The sequence below is a fragment of the Calliphora vicina genome, chromosome 4, assembly GCF_958450345.1.
Source record: "Calliphora vicina chromosome 4, idCalVici1.1, whole genome shotgun sequence".
Lineage (NCBI taxonomy): Eukaryota > Metazoa > Arthropoda > Insecta > Diptera > Calliphoridae > Calliphora > Calliphora vicina.
Window position 1 is genome coordinate 101,124,901 of NC_088783.1, and position 23,514 is coordinate 101,148,414.

A 23,514-nucleotide genomic window follows, 5' to 3' on the forward strand; every position below is an offset into this window, starting at 1 on the left:
TTGAATCCCCCAATTATGTTTCTTTTGAGTACATATAATAATTTTGGTGGATGCTTTGAAATATTTGTCTGATCTTTCAAGAGTGTTGAAATTTGACACTATTAGCTTTATCTGCAATAAAATTTTGTATTCCGAAAATAAAAATGTATGTATTTCCTAAACCATAGATGACAACTAGATAGGTAACTGAGACCCAAATATTGATCGGACACTTTGGAATACCTATTTTACTTTGTCCGATTATGTGTTGAACTCAAGAAATTTAGTTATTTTGGTTTTTCTGCAAAAATTTACAGTTTTAGTTATGCAAACTTTAATTTTTGTTATTTTTAGATATATTGGAACGTGGAGTGTAATTATAAGCAAAAAAAAACTATTTTTTTGATGCATTATTTTGATGTTTAGAGCATATTTACATTAGATTTGTCTATCTTGTGCGATTATGCGTTGGAGCCACTGTATATATCTTACACTTTGTTTAATTTAAATTTAAAAAAGGTAGTACTTAATGAAATACCCTTTATTTTGTTGGATCTCACATGAATATTTCATTATTTAAATTAGCATATTCGATGATAGACGTTATCTCCGAAACGAAAAGCATTCGATAATAGTCTTTGTATTTAAAGAAAAAAAATTAGACGGCTAAACCACAAACAGAACCGCAAGGCACTTCAAGCTAACGAATAAATAATGGTGCTATAAATAAATAAATAAAAATCAAATTTATATAAGGGTTAATAAAATCTTAAACTTTATTTTTTATATGTATATGTAGAATAATTAAATTCTTAAATAAAGAACATAACAATACATAAGAATTTCAATAATTGACTTGATTTAAGCGATATATAACAAATTTTTAAAGCCGATTCTCTAAAAGTGTTCACAGGCTCAATAGGAATGTTTGTAAAACATTATTCAAAGATACACAATTAAATTTTGTAAATCTAAACAAAAAAAAAACGAAATGATTGTATGTTTATGTAAATGTAAACTTTTCAATAAAACAAGTTCTTTTACAATATATTCGAGGAATGTATGAAAATTAAGATTCTTACGATTGTTTTTAAACATTAAAAAAGACTTATTCGTTGTTGTGTTATGTAAATACATATGTATGTATCTGGTATTTAGAAGTCACAAACATAAAGGCACTCTATTTCAAAAGGATGCTTGTTTCATACTTATTTTTTTAAAAGTATGTTATTGTTATTGGATTCTATTTAAAATATTTTATTATAGTATATTGTATGTATGTATATGTGATTGGTTTTTATATATTTGACTTTAATCATTTCTTAACGGCACTTAATAAAGGAAATAATAATAAAAAAATACACACACACATATTATATGCTTATATAAATTAAGAACTAAACAAAATAAATGCCAAATAAAATCATAAATAAAAATAATTAAAAAATATATATGTATGTATATGTATAATAAAATAAGTAAAACAAAAATAGATAATAATTCGTGTAAAATCGATAATTGTTTAATACGAGTACATATTATTATTATAATTATTATTTATAAGAGTAGTACATACTGCCAAAATGAATACATTTAATTTTCAATGAGAAAAATACTTTTTGTAAAAGGGGAATGTTTTTTTTTTAAGGGAAAAGGGACGGAAGGGTTTGACGATATGGAAAATGTATTAGATTTAAAACAAAACTTGCCATAAAATGAAGTGTAGATAAAATGTAATTATAAAAAATAAGCAAATCAATGTTGCCTTGAATTACGCATTAGCGGTACCAACAATGAAGGTGGTCCGGCCTGTCTTAAGAAAGGATGAACCAATAATTCAGCTGCAGTTGCTCTTTGTGCTGGATCACGCACTAACATACGATCCAGAAAAGATTGCAACCGCGGTGATACTTTGTGAGCATTTTTCAAATTTGGTGGTTGCATGTCGCGTATACGTCGCATTGCCTGTAATGGTGGTTCATTAAAGAATGGTGGCTCTCCATCGACCATTTCAATAACCATTATGCCAAGTGACCATATATCAACTTCCGGCCCATATGGTAAACGCGATATAACTTCCGGTGACATCCAATATGGTGTTCCAACTAAGGATTTACGTTTTGGCAACTCCTGTGACACTTGTGCACAAAAGCCAAAATCGGACAGTTTAACACGCCCATCTGCTGCCAGCAGAATTGAATCCGATTTAATGTCACGATGTATAACGCCCTATAATAAACAAAAAGTATTAATAGAGAATTTCACTCGTGGCTATAAAATAGCGTGTTTTAGAGCTTTTTAATATTAAACAATTATAATTGTTGTTAAAACAACTACACACAAATATTTTTTTTTCTAGATTTTTTTGAAACAAAAAATATGAACAAATCGGACTATTTAAGAAATTATTTAGAAATGTTATGAATTGAAATCAATGAAATCAAATCATACTATTTATCATACTTTTTTCTATGCCATAAGTCTTTGTAATTGAGGATTTATTAAAACAAAATTTTCATAATTTATTATGTATTTATGTGCTGTTTTTCTATAGAGAACGAGTGCTTTGAGTGGACGTTTTACATGTATTTTGTTTTTGTTACAATAACAAAACACATGTTAAATTTCCACTCAAAGCACATTCATTTTTAATGAAAGAAATTTTTCACTTCCAAATAATTTTGTATAAAAGAAGTCTTATGTAAATTTCCACTCAAAGTACTCGTCCGCTGTAGAAAAACAGCACATTATTTTCAAAATATTATTAGCTATCATTTATTATTTTTTTTTTTTTTTTTTTTGATAAATCAATGAGCCAATTTTGTTTGGAGACAGTGGATTTTCTTGGGATATCGACAATGACAATAAAATTCATATAACTGTAACTTATATCATGATCTTGAAATTAAAAGTAGACTTTAAACTGCAGTTATATTTAAAATTTTGTTGACCAATTCAATGTCGCATGTTAAAACAGTGAAATAATAAAAATGGCTAATAACTATACATATGTCCACAAATCAGATTTTAAACAATTCTAATAAATTTGTGGAATAACTGTTTAAATTACTCATTTTTTTTGGTTAATTTAAAATTGTTATGCATTTTGATGAAGATAAATGTGTCAAGTATTTTTTTGTTAAATATTTGCCACAACGTTGTAAATGATAGTTTTCTCTATAACATACTATTCTAGACAAATCTACATAGATACAAATGTATGTACCACTAGGGTGGCCCTTAATAAACGAATGTTGAATTTTGCCCATTCTCACCCCCCAGTTTGGTGAACACTAGTAAAAAAATCATCTTGAAAAAATTTTAGGTAAATCGGTTGGGGTTAAGACAAGCCCTCTGAAGTTTTGAGATGCACTTGAGAGGAAAAATGATTTTTTTTCAGTTTTTGTAAAAATTTTGTCATTACAAAATGAATTTTGCCATTTAATTTAAAAGAATAGAAATGTGTACGTAATTTTCGTTCTAATGAGATATAAAAACATAAATTGGTCAAAAAATGTTACGGTTATTAAAAATTCGCCAGGCCATTAACGTGTCTCAGGCAACTAGAACAATAAATGAGCTATTTCCATACTGTTATGATTTTTAAGTAAAAGCTATTCAGAATATTATAGTCCAGGTAATTTTAAATATACTCTGAAAGTTTTACTAAAATTGGAAAACGTAAACCTTAAATCGTGAAGATCAAAGGTCAAATTTTTCAATATTTTGAATTTCTCTTGGAAAGAAAGCGAATGTATATTTTTGGGCCAATTTTGATGAAACTTAACAAAAATATAACACAAAGCCTAGTATTTACAAAAACAGCAGACTAATTAAAATTAACTCTATATAGCACTTGGGGTTCAAATGACCCCAAACTTCTAAAACCATAAAAAAAAATTATGATTTTAAAAGTTTGGGGTAATTTTAACCCCAAGTACCATTAAGGGTTAATTTCCATCCGTGTGCTGTTATCATAAACCCTAGAGTTTATATTATATTTTACTTAAGTTTCTTAAGTTTACTTATAATTCATAACTGTAAGCAAATAGAGCTCATTCGCAAAAAATGGCCAAATAATTGGGTTATCTCGAAAATTTAAAAATTTAAATCGCAGGTACGGAAAAACTATAAGAGATATTTTCATAATTTTTTCACATTTTTATTCCCTATTATATTCTCTACAAATCCCAATGAGAGGATCAAACAATTCTGAAATGTGTTTAACAAAATTTTTAAAAATTTAAAAATTGAGTTTTGAAACTGCCGTTAAAAAAAGTTATTTTTTTGGTCATACCTGCGAATAAGTTAACGGTATCCTACGAAGACAAAAACTCATATACAAGTAAATATGGATATATTTTAAGTAAAAATGAGCTTTCATTTTAATATTTCTCAAAATATGTTAATTTTGTTCCTACATTTATTGTTCTAGTTGCCTGAGACACGTTAATGGCCAGGCGAATTTTTAATAACTTTAACATTTTTTGACCAATTTATGTTTTTATATCTCATTACGAAAATTACGTCCACATTTCTATTCTTTTAAATTAAATGGCAAAATTCATTTTGTAATGGCAAAATTTTTACAAAAACTGAAAAAAATGCATTTTTCCCCTTGTAAATGCATCTCAAAACTTCAGAGGTCTTGCGGCACGGCACGTCTTAATCCCAACCGATTTACCTAATATTTTTACAGGATGATTTTTTTACTAATGTTCACCAAACTGGGGGGTGAGAATGGCCAAAATCCAACTTTCGTTTATTAAGGGCCACCCTAATGTACCACGCCTTTACATACAAACAATTAAAATTTGCAAAACTAACTAAGAAGCTAAACGATAAAGAAAAATAAAGAAAAAAAAAAGTTTCTTCATAAAAGAAAATAAAACAAATTTTAGCTACAATAAAACTAATAATAATAAAATTTAAAAGTATCAACTTTCAAATTCATGTCACGCACCTGTGAATGTAAATAAGCTAATGCCTTTAAACATTGTTTGCACACTGTTGCAATTTGTTCCTCATCCATGCGAGAATGTGTTACGATATCGGTTAGGGCACCGCCTTCCAAATACTCCATAACTACCCAAAGTTCATCGTTGACCAGAAAACTTGAATATGTTTCCACAATATTGGGGTGGTGATAGTCTCGCATGATAACAACCTCATTGAACAGTAGCTCACGGCGTTGTTGTTTTCGTAAATCCATTTTTTTAACCGCAACTTGTCGGCCTTAACAAAATAACAGAGTTAAAATTAAATTAGTATATAGACTTTCCTGAATAAGATTTTTAAGGTCCCTTCTTCTTTGTTTTAATTAGAGATTAACGGCCTGGCCCATGATGTCGAACGTTGTCGTTTTAAACGACAAACAGCTGTTCGAAAGAAAACAAATACGAACGATAACGTAAGCAACTCAATACAAAATTGCGGCTCACTATTTACATTTTCTGATATTTGTACGAACTGAAATATCAAATTCATTCACTTTTTATTTATTGTCGTCTGTGTAAGAATCTACTACAAAACGGATGCGTATAACATAATTACATATAGTATCACTCATACGTACTGGTTTGTAGTAGAATAATAAGTATAATTTGACGAAAAGACTACTTATTTTTGTTCGAGATGTCCAAAAAGTAGAGATGCCAAACGGGGAATCCCGTTCCCGAAAATCACGGGATTTTTTAATTTTAAATCCCGGGTTTTTCGGGATTTTCCAAATCCCGTTTTTCATAAATAAATAGGGGAAATTGTCATTTTTGTGTGCCTTTTTCATTCATTTTGACATTCTACATGCCCGTATATCGCAAAGTTGTTAAGCTCAACTCCTGCTACAACATAGTTAATAAAGGAAAACGGTATTTTTGGTTTTCCTTGAGTGGGGAAATCAATTCTTCACCTTTTTTTGTAAGTTATCTAACAAAACTCAATTTAAATCCTCTTTAAATGAAATTGATTTTATCTCAGATGAAGAGCTCGAACTAAATGAAAATATTTCGATTGCTAAAAGGCTAAAAGATATTATTAATAAATGTAAAAACCCCAAATAACAATAACGAAACCAAATTATAATGTAGATGTTCAACTTGCAAAAGAAATATATCATTTTATTTCTGAAGGAACAAGAGGAAAATACTTGCAGATTTGTTATAAGTATTTGCAAACGGGTTTGCCAATGTGAAAGATGTTTTTCGGCAGCAGCATATGTCGGAAACAAAATTCGTTTCAGAATGACAGATGAAACCATAGATGCAATAGTATTGTTAAGAAGCTATTTAAAATAAACACTATTTTTTTAACTAAGGTACTGTTTTTTACCATTACATTAGGGTGGGTCGAGCAGAAACGCATTCTACGGAAAATTCTATGAAATTATCCCCAAGAAACCATAGGTCTAAAATCAAATCATATCTTGCGCATTTCGTCTTTTATCCAATGCTATTTCAGTATATACAGTGTCGGACAAAACATATTGGACTGAAGATCAATTTTTGTTAAGCCTTAAAAACATGATCAATTAAATACAATAAAGACGATATATGAATTTAAATTCAAAATATATTCTTTTAATATTAAAATCTAAACGATATTTTTACATTTTATTCATAACTTAAACATATTTATTAAAAAAAAAACAAAATTTGTCAAAAATTCACGCGACAAAACATATTGAACTAAACGTTGAGATCAATATTTTGTTGAATACCCGTTGTTTTTAAGGACGGCTGTACATCTTTTTGGCATAGAAGCAATAAGGTTATCTATTGTAGTTTTTTCTATAGCAAATTAAGCAGCTTTTAAAGCATCAAATAATGTTTTTTTTTTATCTCCTCCTACACCTTATCTATTGGTCCTCTTATTCACTATTTCACAAAGGTTTCCAATTGGGTTGAGGTCTGGAGATTGCGCTGGCCACTTCATAACACGAATTCCTTCCTTCTCAAAGCAATATTTTACATACCTTGAGGTATGTTTAGGATCATTGTCCTATTGAAATTGCCAAAAAAAAGTGTCATATTCCACTCTGCATGATGAAGCATTACACTTTCAAGGATTCCTTGATACATGAACCTGTCCATAATTCCGTCTATTTTGTGTAAGGGCCCTAAACCATTTCGGGAAAAGCAACCCCAGACCATCACATTACCGCCTCCGTGTTTATGATCCAATCGTTTATTTTTCGGTATGCGTATTCTCTTCATGCCATCAGAGTTTTTTAAGTTGAATTTTGATTAATCTGAAAATAAAACCGTACTCCACTTCTGCATTGACCAATCGATGTGCTCCTTTGCAAATTTTATTTGAGCTCTTCGGATCTTTTCCGAAATAAATGGCTTCTTTGCAGCCCGATAACTATGAAGTCCTGCGTCACTTGCTCGGCCCCCGCGGCGGACATTATTAACTTTTCCAGACGTTATAAACTTCTTTATAATAATGCTGACAGTGGATTTTGGTAAGGAATACTTTTCGCAAATTTTTTTTTGTGATAGGCCGTCTTTAAAATCTTTAATTATTAACTTTTTAAAGTGAACGTTGTATTTGTTTCCAGCCATCGGTGATCTCACACTAAAAATGAGGAAAATGAAGTAAGATTTCACTTTCGCTTCCTTAAACACCCACCTTTGTCTAAACAAAGTAATTATACGACTACAGAATAAATAATGTAACACCAGAGCTTCAATATTAATTTGTTGTACTATTATTTTCTCTTTAGAATAATAACGACACATTTACAGCTTTACTATGATTACATTGTCGAAAAACCAATATGTTTTGTCGCATGATTTTTATACAATTTGAGCTCTTTTATATAATAAAAGTAAGAAATGCAATAAAAATTTAATTTTTTCAAAATATTTTTGCTTTTTTACAATATATAGTATAAATTAAAATCATTTTCACGCATCCTGTTTCGACATTTCAAAACAAAATGCACAAAATAATGAAATGTTATTTCAGTCCAATATGTTTTGTCCGACACTGTATATTTTTTTAATAGTTTTTTATTAGATAAAAGACTAAATGCGCAAGATAGGATTTGATTTTAGACCTATGGTTTCTTGGGGTTAATTTCATAGAATTTTGCGTAGATTGCGTTTCTGCTATACGTTTTTTTACATTTTGATCGTCCATACAAATCGACCCGGCCTAATGTACATACTTTATTGTTATTTCTTTTTATATAATGTACTCATGCAAGTATTTTATGCTTTTTAGTGTCTAATAAAAATTAATTGCTAAATAAAAAATTTACTTTCAATTGTAAAGACATAATTATGTACGTTTCTTTCTTATAATTTTCAGGATTTTAGATTACCAAATCCCGAACCAGGGGTTTTTAAAAATCAGTCCCGTTTAGCATCTCTACCCAAAAGTAATCCTTTATATCTTAAATTTTTATTTTTCATTCCCCCTAGATCTGCTCTTGAATTTGATTGATTGCAACTCATTTTTGATTTCATTGTTCTAATTCATTTAAACGAATTCAAAATCAACTCAATTCAAACGATTTGGAAATGAATTGCAATTCACTTTAACAAATTCATTTGAATTGACTCAAATTTCATTCAATTAATTTTTTTGTGTGAATGATTCGCGAATTAATTCAAATATTAATAATGATTCATTTATAGTTCTGGTTATTTTATTTTGCTTACTTATTTGGATTAGATTTGAAACGTAAAGCAAAGCGAACGATAAGTCGTCCATTCCCACGACAGCCGGTTCTACGCACCGGAATGACCCGAGTTCACTCAGCCAAGGGCTGTTAACTCAGCAACCACTGCTTCTACAACAACAACATAAGTCGTAAGATAGTGGGCCACTGTTTGGAATGAAAGTGAGTGACTGATTTTCTTTCGCTTATGTTTTCTTTCAACATCGTGGGCCAGGCTGTTAAAGTCTGTTCATTTACTGGCTAGTTTTAACAAGGTTTGGAAATTTTTACTTTAAAAAATTAAATACAATTTTGGAAATACTAAATAGCTGGTAAACGAACAAACTAGTTAGTATGTATATGTTTAGAAGTAGACAATTTAATTTAAATTTACCCGTTGATTTATCAGTGGCAATACAAACTGTGCCTGTTGAGCCTTCACCTATCTTCATGAAATTGTCTAAATTTTCACGTGGATCACCGGCCGAAACTACCATTTGTAGTGCAGAACGAAACTGTAAATAAAAAATATATTATTAAATGAATAGTGTCGCAATACTAAACTCAATTAGATTGTTGTTAAAAATATGTGTGTGATGATAAATTCGTATTTAACTAGCAGGCAAAAACCACATTTTTAACATTGCTCATGTTACAGTTAATCACTTAACTGTCTTGATAATTGAATTATAATACAAAAAATACATCTGAAATACAGTGACTCAATCGCAAAATCGGACAAGAATTTGTCTGATATAAATGTGCTCTATCTAAACATAAGAGGATATACCAAAAAATAGCATAGCAATATCTCTAATAAAAATAACAAAAACTAAAATTTGCATAATTGAAACCAAAATAACTCAATTTCTTGCGTTTGGCGCAAAATCGGACAAAGTAAAATAGGTATTCAAAAGTGTGCGATAAATATTTAGTTGTATATCCTTTGTTGTCTAGAATGGCCTGTAATCGCTTTATAATCGATTTTACCAAGTTTTGGCACACTTCAGTCTCTTTTGAGATCCATTCATGCTTCTAGTAAGGTCATTTCCCGCTGTTATGGCTTGGGGCTACATATGAATTGTGGTTAATCTCTCTTTTAATAACACACAATAACATATTTGTATTAATTTTTAACAAATTATAGAAAGAATATGAATTTAGAATTTTTTTTGTACGATTTGTAAATTTTTTATAAAATTTGTAATGTTTTAAAAATTTTTGATTTTTTTTAAAAAAGAAATATTTATCATTTTTTAAAATATTGCGGTTTTTTTTCAAAATTTATTTTTTTTTTTAAAAAAATAATAAATTTTTTTTTTTGAAATTGCAAATTTTACAATTAATGATTTATTAATTTATAATTTAAGAGTTGATTTACATCAAATTCATTTATGCAAATAAAAATTATAAATTATGGCCTATAATAGGTGAGGTAAAACTACATAATTTTAAAATCGATTCTTAAAAAAATTGAGACCCGAGGTGACCAATTTTGAGGGGCAACACACTGGCCCCCATTAGCGCTAGATAGCTGAACAAGTGCAAATCAACTCGAAAGTGGAAATCAACACAGCTCCAACCATGTGAAATTTCGTAATATATCTAATAGTTCCCGAGATACCGAATTATTAAAAAAAAAAAAACTTTTCTAAACCAAAGTGCTATGTCCGTTATTGACTCTGAAACCATCCAACCGATGAGCACCAAACCGATTTCATCAGAAATGAAATTTGGTGAAAATGGTTTTAGACACCTAAAACACTACATAGGTCCATTCGGTCGATTTTAAAATTTTCCCATACAAACATTTTTACCAATTCTGAACTTATGAAAATGTATATGTCTTGAAATTTTGTATATAGGCACCTCTCCCGATGTGTAGAACCACTAAGAAGGGTTTTTAGGAAATTCTAATTTTAAGGGGGGAAATGGGTAAAAACGGGTAAAATCGGTATCTCTACATCTCCGGAACTAATAAAGCTAGCATCAAAAATTCAACTTATTCTTAATTTATGCAAAAATAAGTGTGGTACTTTTTGATGGTACCACGAGCGAAAACCCAGTGCTATTACTTTTTTGCATCCCATATCTCAGAAATTAAATTTAAATGGAATTGTTGTCCTTCTAAAAAAATGTCAATGGGGTCCAACTGATCCTACTTTTTGGTACTTCTTTTACAAAAATATTTTTAATTTAATGACAAATTTTGTTTTATAAAAATAAAGCATTAATAAATAAATATGTTTTTTTACAGAGGGACAAAAAATTTATCAAAACGGGTAAATTACACTTTATGAAAAATTATCAGCCCCAATTAGGAATAAAAATTTCCCGTGAGTTTTTCCATTTTATTATTTTCATCAAAATATACATAGGTGTAGTATATATGATGGGTACAAAAATCAAAAAATTGCAATGGGTTCAATAAGGTAATTTTGTTATTTATGAAATTGTATTGATTTAATAATAATAATAATGTTATGACCAGGTGGCGGATTTATATGCAAATGCATGTTTTTTCTCGAACGTCCAAATACAATGTAGACCAATTATCTATCTGAATCGCACATTTTGCTGCAAAATGGCATCGATTTGTTAGTGCATATTTTTGCATATTTTATTGATAATGCATATTTTGTTATATTTTACTTCAAAATGCATATTTATATGCATATTATGCCAATTTTTAATAAAAATATAATTTTTTGTCATTAATGGGCAATACATTATTTCGACATTTTTTTGTCGAATTTATTATAGAAATAGCAGTAGATAACATTTACTAACTAACTTCTTTCGACATCGAGAAACTGGCATTAAGTTCTTCATTTCTTTAACAGTAATTGAAAATTATCATTTCAAAACACTTTTCTTCAAAAAAGTTTAGTTTTTTTAAGTATCAAAAAATCATTAAATGTATCGAAAAACATTCATATTTGTTTTAATTGCAAATTCGATTTATAAGAGATTTCGTTATCGAAAGATTCACATACACAGTTACCGCTCCTGACAGTAATTTCTACGAGACTGTCGTAAACTAGTGATTTTGGATAACTTAGAGACACTATAGATTACATAGAGACACTAAAGTGATAATTGCCTTTATGCTAGATTCCATGGGATGTATAAAGTAACCAATTGACTTCTCTCTGCATTACAAATAGCACGTTAAATGGCCCAAAATATATAAATTGGAGTCAGCCAAGTGATCAGATATTATTTCCCTCTATAAGGGATACATTTACTAATTGCTTAATTGCTTGGTTATTACGAGATAAATATTAAGGTTGGATGCTACTTTACAGCACGATCAAAATAGAGAAGCTCTAAAGATTATGGATTTAAACAAGTATTCATAACAAGATATTACAATTAATATATCGTCCATTGTTTTTTCAGAAGAAAAATTATTTTAAAAATAGTTTTAGAACTTTATTTGTTTAATTCCTGGTATAATTTAAAGAGTTCTAACTGCTGGCAACAGTGTTGTGTATTTTTTGGACATTTCGAATTCCATAATTAATTATTTTATGTTTCTGCACTAAAAAATATAAGTGCATATTTTTTAAATTTTGAGGTCATATTTTGATTTTTTTGAAGCATATTTTAGGCGCATATTTTCCAATAATAAATGCATGAAAATCCGCCCCTAGTTATGACTATAAAAATTATATAGATTTTTTTAGTGCATATTTTTTCAAATGTAATGGCATATTTTTCGGTTTTTACAGTATATTTTCGTCGGTTTTGGTTTAAGCAGGAACTTCTGCTAATTGCGATTACATTTTCTTATATATTATTGCTAAAATATTACATTTTTAATGTTTATTCAGCTGGGGAGCCAATTTTGTTTGTATGAATGTATTAGGGCTATTTATTTTATTGTTATTTCCTTTTTACTAAGTAAAGTTAATATCTCAGGATTTCTTTGTTACTATGGAATACATATTTTTTATTAAAATTTTTAATAAATATTTATTTAAATGCAAACGAACATTTTCTTTCGTATTTTTTGTTTATTTTATATTAAAAACAGCAAATAAATTTGATTTCTTGTGGTTTTCTATATAAAATGAGAAAGAAAATGTTGGTTTGCATTTAGTGAAACAGGCAATTAGTATAAATATTTAAAGTTATGAATTTGTTATTGCATTATGTACGCATTCGAGGGATTTTAAAAACCGAACAGTATAACTTTAGGTTAAAAACATTACTATACATTTTGGTAATGAGGGAAAGGGAAACTATGTAGTAAAAGTAGTAGTTTCGAGAAAAAATCCTCTAACAGTAAATTAACAATTAATTGTATTAAACGGATATTTAACTAAATCTTAGAAAGAATATTAATGCATATTTTGGATTGCTCTTACACTATCCGTTGGGCATTTTCTACATTTTAGTTATATTCAAAAATATATGTACCTGTTCATGGGTTAACCGCGGTTCTTGTTTAGGTTGGCCAGCTGTTGCTGTACTACCGCCTGTTGCACTTGTTGCCCCAATACCACTGGCCCCACCACTCGAACTGGACGCCCGAGATGCAGTTTTTGCAAGTAAATGTGGATGATGTGGATTTTGATTCTGATCAGCTGTCATAACGACACTGCCACCAGCGCCCAATGGTTTAGCAGTTTGTTGCTGCGTCAAATGTTGCATCTGCTGATGATGATGGTGATGTTGTCCATGTGGCGGTATAGCTGGTGGTGCATGCATTTGTCCCTGTGGTGAAGGATATATCGGTAAGTTGTTTAAGTTTGTTGTGTTATTGTTATTCATGTGATGTCCGTGCGAATGCGAAGATATATGTGAATGGGTCGAACGAGTATTGCTCGCAATGGAGCCTACAGGTGAAGTTTGTTGGGCATGTAGATGTGTAGCTCCTTGCCGGAATTGGAGAGTACTAGCTGCAGGTTGTGTACTAAAATCAGTTCGTACCGCTAAAGGCCCACCTCCAGTTAGGCCATTCTGTGTTGGTTGCGAGCCATACATACCATGACCGACAGCCCCACCCTGACCAACACCACCAGACATAGTGTTCGGTTGTAACTGTTGCGTTGGTTTAAAGCCCGTCATGGCATTGGCATTCATTAAATGACCCGACATAGTGGTAACTGTACTAGGCGATATAGATTCCTCTGGAACTGCTGGCGGCACATTTGCGTTTCCCCTCAGATCTCTTCTAATTCTGGGCGGACTTGAGCTGCGCAATGAATTTGACCTTGCTACATGAGATGTTTTAGGCAGAACTATGCCACCTCCCGTTCCAGCTCCAACTGTGGCACTGCCATTGTCAGCAGCCATTGCATGATTGTGTTGGCCAATACCCCCTGGTCCACTAGCGACTGCACCCACTCCACCTGCTGACTGCATAGCTATGCTACTATTTAAGGATGTTGCATCCGCCTTATTGTTATTGTGGTGTGGCCGTACTATAGTTTTCAAATCCAAAATTTCAGTTGGCGTAATCTCAGAGGGATCAACCAATGGAAGTGGTCGATTTGTTGATTTCAATATTTGATTATTGCCTACAATCGATGCCCACTGCAATGGAAGCCCCACATAACGCTGTTCGCGTTTGTCAAAACCCGTGTGTACGCGGTGTTCGAAATTACTCGGCATCGAAATTAGAGGTTTTTTCTTTTTCTTGGAAAACATGATTTCACTAAAATATAATAAAACTTAAATAATAAAATGCTTTTTTGCACATAAACTTCGTTTTTCTTGTTTTGCAGTTGTTGACTTTTTCCCGTAATTGGCCTCCAGTGATGATAATTTTGCTATTTTCTTGATAAATTTAGCGACTTTAAAAACAATTTAACGGAGAAAAAAAATGTTTATCCATTAATAAAAATTCTAGCGATTTGTTCAGTGTTGCCATTTTCGAATACCTATTAAGAATTTTAGAAGGCACTTTGGCAAACTTTAAAAGATAATATACTTTTTCGATTAGCCTTTGTCTTGATATGAATTTGTCTCGTGAGGACAACTCTTGTCGATGTTATATTCTTGTTCGAACAACGACATCAGAACGATTGTTCGGACAACTATGTCTGACATCATATGTAAATAAATATGTTTTCTCCACACAGAAAAACATGAACCAATTTCTAATTGCAATTTTGGCGACGTTTTGTTCTTGTATGTATAATTAGATGGCTTGTCAAGACGAACTCAGCAATAAATGTGGCAGTAATTAAAAGTGAATGTCATTTTCACTACTTTTTAAGCAATAGTACATTACAATTTATTTTAACCTAGCGTTTACACATGCAAGTAACAGTTCGAAAAACACAATACATTCACACTTTTGCACTAACACAAGCACACATGCAGCCACTTACAGCTCACTGCCAAAGTAAATTAATAAAGTAGCGACAGTACTACAACAAATACAACATTTACAAAAACCACAAGCAATTTTGTTTTTGGTTTAAGGTCTGAGCTGTCAAAGTTGCCTGTTGTTGTTTTTGCTTTTGGGCTTGTTGTATTTTTCGCCCCAACAACCACAAGTGAATTGACAGTTCAGACCAAAGTAAAAAAAATAGTCAGCTGTTCTACTGAGTCTACTTTATTAATTTACTTTGCTCACTGCCTAGTGAATTTCGATGGACAGTGATTTTTTGACACTTACTGCAATAAAGTGTCAAAAACACAAACAGAGTTGCCTAACTAAAAAAATTTAAAAAAAATTACTGGATTGTGGTAAAATAATTATTATATTTTTAACTTATTTTATGTATATTTGTAAAAAAAATTGTTTTTTCTCTTCAAATATGAATAAAGAACGCTATTAAATTAATTTAAGAGCACTAATCTCATTAAAGTAATAATAATAATTATTTATAACAATTATTTCCCTACAAATATATGTATGTGGTATCCTAGGCAACTCTTAATAATAATGTGTTTACGTTTTGACGACATTTTTAAAATGAACTTTTACTTGCATGTGTAAACGCTCAAGCAACTTGTAGACATTTCGATGTATTTTCGACATTTTCGATAATAATACGTATTCTCAACTTTCCTCAATCTACTTGCATGTGTAAACGCACCATAAATGACTTTCTCAATTCGAATAAATATTTTTTTGTGATATATCAGTGAGAGAGTGATTTATTCGTGAACATTTAGGTTTGGGGTTGAGAGAAACAAAAAAGAAACAAACACAAGTAATCTAGATGAGTGATTTATAATTTATTTTTTTCGTAAAGGTAAGCTTGTGTCTTTTATTTGCGAACATGAAAAATAAATCACAAAAATTCATTTGATCCAAATCAACGCTTAAATATATAAAATTCTCATTTCTGTTACTCAGACTTCATTACTTCATATATATCATATTCTTTCCATAATTAGTTAAAAATTACTAATAATATGTTATTGTATGTAAATAAAAGAGAAAGTAACAGTTATTAAGAACAACAAATGAATTGTTTATCTCACATCAAATCATTAAAAAACAACAAAAACGAATAAAGGTCATACCAAATCATTTAAATAAAAATCATTTTATAACTGTTATTTTCAGTGATTTATTTTTATCACAAAAATATAAATCACAATTTGGGGTTTTTGGTATATGGACGAGTTATCTTCGATCTCTGTTTATAAGTATCACAACATTAACTGTGAAGCAGCTTTAAACGCAATAAGTTATCATTGTGGAAATACAATATTCTAGTATTTCCTTTAGATTATTCATGAGACTTCTAGAAAAAGGTGCTGTGTATATAGATAGTATTGCGAGTTGTGAGTGAGTCAGTATATCGTTGGCGCTGGAATAGTTAACATCAACTGTATTTCCAGTGTGTTTTTAAAGTGTGTGTAGATTTTAAAAAATAATTATTTGCAATTAAAAGAATCCGGTTTATTTTAAATATGTTAAAACGTAAGAATAGTTTTGTTTAATTTACTTATTAAAATTATTTATGCATTTGAATTTTTTGCAACATCTTTTAATATATCTTCCGCAATGCTATAACAATAAATGTGTTCCACCAATGAAAAACGCAATGTTTAGGCCTTAACCCTTGTTTATACTTGGCAATTACTTAACATAACAATTAATGGCGTTGGTTGTCTATACAAAGTACAAATAAATGGTGACTACATCTGATATCTTGACATCTATATTGATATTTATCATTACAAAAATTTATCAGGTATAGACAAACTCAATAAAGAGAAGACAAAAATCAAAATTGTTGCCAATAATGTTAATGTTTATTTTTTAGTACTCGTATTATAGAAAATCGCTTGAACACCAGCTAAAAAAATTTCTCGCCTAAATGATCCCAAAATCTCTATATTTGACAGGAAAACACTAAATTAGCATACCAGAAAATATACAACACTGTGGCACGCCGTACTAAACACGAAAATTTTTTTAGAAGAATCCACAAATTTTATATTATTTTTTTAGTTTGTCTAACATAAACGAAATAACAAAATGTCGAAAGCACATCCCCCAGAGTTGAAAAAGTAATATTATGCTCAAGTATTTTTCCAATGTTCCTAACAAATTCGTGTTTTTCTATTTTTCAGATATATGGATAAACGTATGCTATTAAAGCTGAATGGTGGCCGATCTGTTGCCGGTATATTGCGTGGTTTTGATCCGTTCATGAATGTTGTATTGGACGAAACTGTTGAAGAATGTAAAGATAGTACCAGAAACAATATTGGTATGGTAGTTATTCGCGGTAATAGCATTGTAATGGTTGAAGCGCTGGATAGGGTGTAGCTCTCGTGCCATTATTCGTATTGAGCAGCAGATTTCATAAATTTAAAAGTACTTTTTATATTCGTATATGGGGAGCAGATAATATAATAAATTTTTTTTAAAATATGTCATTCAAGTATAGAAAACATACCGACAAGATTTTGTTATAAATTATTTGCAACCTAAAACATACCATTCTTATCTTTATGGAAAATTAATTTAATGTGGTTCTTGCAAGAACCTCTTAAACAGATCATAGTAAATTATAAGTTAGTTCATAATAGTATGTAATAAAGTAACATCTTATTTTCAATATACATATTAAAAAAGACTTGTTATTCTAAATTGCTCAATTCACAATTGATGTCGTAGCGTTGTAGCATTGTATATCGTAAATAGTTTTCAAACAAATTTTTCTAAACAAAAACAAAACAATAAAAAAATGACGACATACAACGCTACGACACCAATTGTGAATTGGGCAATTGTATTTAGTAAAATTAAATGAATTACTTTTCGTAAATAGAACGTTATATTTCTTTCTACATTATACCTCCGACATGTACATATCGTCGAACATTTCAAGTCTCATTCGTCCGGAACTCTTACAAGTTCTTTCCTCATGGGAAAACTTTTGGCATAAAATTACATATTTTTCTTCCCTCATAAATTACCAAAAATTTTTACACCATATTTAACTAAGTATATACTTTTTGAAATTGGTTTTTGTTGAAATTATAAGCATATGATTATTTAAATGACAATTCAATTAAAAGTGGTTGATATAATATTATTGAAGTAATGCTACATTAAGCTCTTCTTTTAGGTGTCTTACTTTCTTCAGAATTATCTTATATATTATCTTATATATAAATAACTTTTAAGTATGTTATTGTCCACCAATGTTGATGATACATAGTATATGGTTTAAAATGTTTTTGTCTCTAGAAAAAAAAAAACAAATTTGGACATATAATTTGTTCGGCCCAAGGACGAAGCCTGTTGAAATTAGCTGAAATCGGTTCATTATTTCACATAGCCCCCATACAAATGTCCTCCCGAAATTGGATTTTATCGGTCATAAATGTTTAATTTATATATGTATGTATCTACACAAATTTCGCTCCAAATAAGTTTTATATACACAAAATTCATGTCACCAAATTTTGTTACGATCGGTCCATAATTATTCATAGCTCCCATATAAGATCGATCCGCTTCCTAAAATCACTTTAAAGTGAATAAATCTGTTAAAAATGATGGTATACATACAAAATTTATGATAAATAACTTTCATATAGACACAAATCACACGACCTAATTTCATGGTTATCGGTCCATAATTAGATTTGTAATCCAGTTATTTAGCAAAAAAGGTGAAAAATTGGTAAAAAAAAAAAAATGGGCATTTTTGCGATTTTTAAGGCACTGGATGCACCTTTTTCGGGTAGGTATGTTCCGTACTTTTTTTCTACTATTCAATATCTACAACTTTGCTTCAGCCACAAAAGAGATATTCCGTACGGTATACGAGATATACCGTGCTAAAATATAGAAAAAGTGATAAAAATCCACCTTGAGGAAAAAAATTCGTATTACCATTAAATTATTACGGCAGCCAACTTGACAAAACTAATGATGCAGAAGTTCTTATTTTTGGGGCTACTTTCACGTGCAATTGTCAGAATTGAGTCCCAAAATCATGTGTTGTACTGTGTAATTATTTATGTTTATTAATTTCAGTAATATAAATTAGGGGTCAAAATAAATTATTTAACTAATATTAGGTCACAATTCCTTACTGAATTTTATTTTGGCAGACAATGCTTTTTTTCTTTTGGGAGTAAATTGACTTGTTTAAATTTTATTCAAGAGATCGGCTGCGTAATTAAAATTTTGAAATGAATATATTAAGCTTTAATTTTGTGCATATTTTTGTATTATAAAACTTTTAATTCACTACGAAAATATTCTAATTCCGCGATTCCGGTGTTCGACCAATTTCAAGTATCGTACAATTTATTATTTTCAATGAAAGCACATCACTGTAATGTTATAAAAGTAATGGAAACTATTAAAATTAAAAAATATATGTCATTATCATAGATGGGGGTAGTGCACTAAATTTGCAGTTTGCACTAATACTTAGTGATAGTGCAAAATTAGTGCAATCATTTTGTCCATATTTAGTGCTGAGTTGAAAATTAGCAGCCTCACTAAACATTAGTGATAGTGAGTTAAAAAATTTTGCACTTAAAATTAAATTAGTTGATTTAAAAAAATGCAATCATCAGTTTATTGCAACTTTTTTGTTGCACTAATTTGAGTGTAACTTCAAATTGTGCACTAAATTTTTAAGTTCAAAATGGTTTAAGTTTATTCCTGTACACTAATTTAAAACTTAAGACTAATATTTCATTAAAAATAACAAAAAAATTTAAAATTTGTATTTTTCGAATTTGGATTCAACAATTTCATGACTACTCATTTTTGAAAATTTAGTGATAGTATGTTTAATGCAGCCTTTTTTGATTGCAGGTTAAAATTTTGCACTAATTAATTGTAGTGAAGAATTTTGCACTAAATCTTCGTTTAGTGATATTTAAAAAATTATCACTATTTTTTTAGTGCTAGTTAAGAAATAAGCATTATCACTAAAGCTGATAAAAAATAGTGCAAACTAAATTTTTTGCAATTTTAGTGAGTGCAATGCTGATTTCAATCAACATTTAGTGCACTACCCCCAACTATGGTCATTAGCATATATTCAGCCCAATTATGAATAAAAAATTCCGCGGGAGTTTTTTCACATTGAAATTGAATAGGAAAAATGAGAAAAGGGAAAAAGCTCCCGCGGAATTTTTATTCATAATTGGGCTGATTATATTTGATCAGAATATCGTGGAATACCGAAACTTTTATAAAGATTATGAATATAATACGAACGTTCAAAAAAACGTTTCAGTTCAAGATGATAAAAACAAGATTAATGGAATCCACAATGTAAAGTGGGTGCTACACACACTAATCAGTTTTGTAAGTTTCTTAACAATTGTTTATATATGTACATTTGTGTTAATACATACAGATTAAAACATAAACAGATAATTTAAGTCTGACTTCCAATATTTAATTTTCAGTAGCGTAGTCTAAAGGCATAGAGTATAATTCTCCATGTCTAAAGGCCTTATAAATTTATATATATTACATAGTAATTTTTATTATAATTGTCTTAAAGTTGTCATCTATCTTAATTCATATGTATAAACATTTATTTTTCTGATATAAATATTCAACGTAAATACAATTGTATTGGAAATCTTAATAAATCATTATTAAACTGGCAAAAACTGGATTAAAACACCAAGACCTAGTTTTGACATATAAGACTACCTTTTCTTAAGTATAAACCATATTGAGTCGTTTAGTAAATAAACATTTTTTTTTTTTTTTCTTCAAAGTTTAATTCAACTTTCTCATTGTTTATTGTATTCCATAATCCTCAATTCGATTAAAGAAAACTTCTTTGTATTAAACTAAATTAAAAAAATTTTGTTTTATTTCCACCAAAAACGCGGACTTTACAGTCAACATACAAATTACTTGGAAATAACAATGGGACCTGTTAGTTTGGCTGCAGTACGTTGGTTGGCGACAATTTGATTGGCAATGCGATCCAAATCACGTTGGCCAATTGGGGTCAATTTGCGACCACCATCGGGGTGCTTTTCGATAAGACGGGCGTGTTCCAACGATTGCAAAGCTTTGCGAGCAGCACCATCAGCAGCACGGCAGAAGTGAGAGGGGTGGACACCGTTGCGTTTGCGGCCACCATAGATTTTGGTGATGGAACCAACACCAGCGGGACTGCGGTGGTACAAGTGACGCAAGATTGAAGCACAACGAATGTAGAACCAATCGGGGTCATATGGAGCCAATTCCTTGTATTTGGCTGTCTTGATGATGTCCATTTGATCGGGCACCTTCAATTTACCAGTCCTAAAATGTAAAAAGAAAAATTAGATTTACAGTTCAATAACATCAAAAAAAATTTATTTCATAATTTATGCTGGCTTGCCACGAAAATTAATTTTGTTCAAAAGAACTGTGACATGCCTGATAAACTACAATTACAAATTTTATGAAAGTTTCACAAAACTTACTTCTTTAAGAAGACAGCAACAGCTTTAACACATTGGTGTTGATCGATATCCTTTACAGTTACGCCAGGCATCTGCAAACAAAAATGTTTAAAAAACACAATTAGTTAATCAAAAGCACATTGTATACAAATGATCAAGTTCTATGAAAGAGCACACGTTTGCACATTTACACAAAAAAGTCTGAAAAATCCATAATTTCACATCAAAAACATTTGCTATTGTGCATAATACAATTAATTTTACATTTTAATTCACATTTTGAATTTTTTTTTTATAAAACACTTAATTTTTTTGTACATTTTCCAAATTTTGTCAATAATCATACCTTGCGTGTTAAAGAGAACCGGAAGAAAGGACATGTTGAGTTAAGTTGGCTGTAGTTGAAATTTGACAGTTGATGGGTTGTAATTTTAGGAAGTGGTTGGAAAGTGCGTTTGCTTTTAAAAAATTATAATCATTTTTATTTAAAGTCCATATTAACATTTTAATTTAAATATTATTTTCACAATTAAATAACTAAAATGAATAGTTAATGTTGTCAAACAAATATCAAATTGAATTCAGTAGATGAAAACTTGGAAATATATATAGTTAAATACAACACTGATTGATACAGTGATGACTGAAACATAAGAACAGCATTTTTATTATTTATGAGTGACATTAACTTTTTTCTTAAATACCCGCTAAATATGTGCTAACAATCGATAAATTTAACTTTTAGTAAAAATATAAACGATGTTTTTTGTTTTATAGTGTGCGAATGTGCAGGAAATTACATTTATAGACACTTTTAAAGTCTACTCATACGCTGCAAAGTACTACACGAGACCTTGTTACTACATTTTTTTTAACAGGGAAAGCGATTTATTTATTATGATTTATTTCTAGAATAAAAAAAGGTTTTGGGATAACGTAATCGATTTTTTCACAAAAAGTACAATTTTCATCTTTCTGTTGTGTGAAATGATAACTTTTTTGCTTCCTTCAAAAATGCTAAAAACATTTTTTCCAAATACAATTATACATAATACTTATATGTAACATATTTTTTTGCAGGTGGCTCGCTTTCCAATTTTATTTTATTTAAAAATTATTTTAATGTTTTTATTTAAACTTTGAATTTGCTGCTTGTCAGAAATGTTAAATCAAATGTCTAAAATTATACTAGCCCCCGGGGCTAGTGAAATTTTATTCACAACAGTCACCCATATTCTATTTGGCGTCAATCTCGGTGTTCTGCTTGTTGTTCAAGTCCAAGAAATTGTGCTACTTCAACAGGATGGGTCCATAAATCCATGGGACGTAGGGTAGGCTGAATAGTTATATATGTGTAGGGTGTCATAAGGACACTGACCACATGCTGGTCATAAGTTGAGGACGGCACGGTCTATGCGGTACCAACAGGAATTAAGTCTGTTGCTCTATACCAGGGAAAGGCAAAACATGGGCGCCGCGTTTTTCATTTACTCTTCTCTTACGTACGTGTGCACACGCATTGTAGAGAAACAAACAACTTTTAATCAGTCTAGCTTGAGAACTCAAACAAGTAGGTTGTGTATCGTTTTTTTATCGCACAATTTAAGAATCAGCGTTGAAAAAAAGTGAAAAAAAAATGTCCCAACTTTTGAAGATGTATGATGAACAATATGAGATTTAACATTTTTAATTGGGGTTAAGAGACGAAAGTTTACTGGCAACACCGATTCGTGGTGAGAGCGGAGAGAGTTTATAACTAATACAGTCGTAAAATGCAATAGTATAGGTTGCCTTTCCCTGCTCTATACCGATCTAAGTTGTGGCAGAACGACTCTTGTTTTACGCTGCAGAACTCCAACTGTGTGATGTTGAAGTTTAAATGACTCAACATTACGTTGTGTTCCTTCACCGGTAGAATCTTGGTTTCCTCGTGAAGGTGGTGTTCGGAGGTAATTTGAAGGCAGCCTGTGACGGTCCTTAAATATTTCTCCACTGCGTAT

The 23,514-nt window shown here is 30.2% G+C and overlaps 3 protein-coding genes across 3 annotated transcripts; 1 reads left to right on the forward strand and 2 right to left on the reverse strand.

The window, feature by feature from the left end:
• Positions 1-725: 725 nt before the first annotated feature.
• On the reverse strand, positions 726-14,417 carry mbt (serine/threonine-protein kinase PAK mbt). The gene is made up of 4 exons (XM_065507853.1): positions 13,070-14,417; positions 9,039-9,159; positions 4,943-5,214; positions 726-2,208 (listed from the first exon to the last, which is right to left on the reverse strand). Exons 1-4 carry the CDS (start codon positions 14,300-14,302, stop codon positions 1,735-1,737), a joined length of 2,100 nt encoding a protein of 699 aa, XP_065363925.1. The 5' UTR covers positions 14,303-14,417; the 3' UTR covers positions 726-1,734.
• A 2,578-nt stretch (positions 14,418-16,995) lies between these two features.
• SNRPG (small nuclear ribonucleoprotein G) lies at positions 16,996-17,692 on the forward strand. Its single transcript, XM_065508123.1, has 2 exons — positions 16,996-17,131; positions 17,195-17,692. The coding sequence occupies exons 1-2, from the start codon at positions 17,100-17,102 to the stop codon at positions 17,391-17,393; spliced, it is 231 nt and encodes a 76-aa protein (XP_065364195.1). The 5' UTR covers positions 16,996-17,099; the 3' UTR covers positions 17,394-17,692.
• Positions 17,693-20,810: 3,118 nt separating this feature from the next.
• Positions 20,811-21,945, reverse strand: RpS19a (Ribosomal protein S19a). Its single transcript, XM_065508112.1, has 3 exons — positions 21,861-21,945; positions 21,536-21,606; positions 20,811-21,371 (listed from the first exon to the last, which is right to left on the reverse strand). The coding sequence occupies exons 2-3, from the start codon at positions 21,604-21,606 to the stop codon at positions 20,972-20,974; spliced, it is 471 nt and encodes a 156-aa protein (XP_065364184.1). The 5' UTR covers positions 21,861-21,945; the 3' UTR covers positions 20,811-20,971.
• Between the last annotated feature and the right edge of the window lie 1,569 nt (positions 21,946-23,514).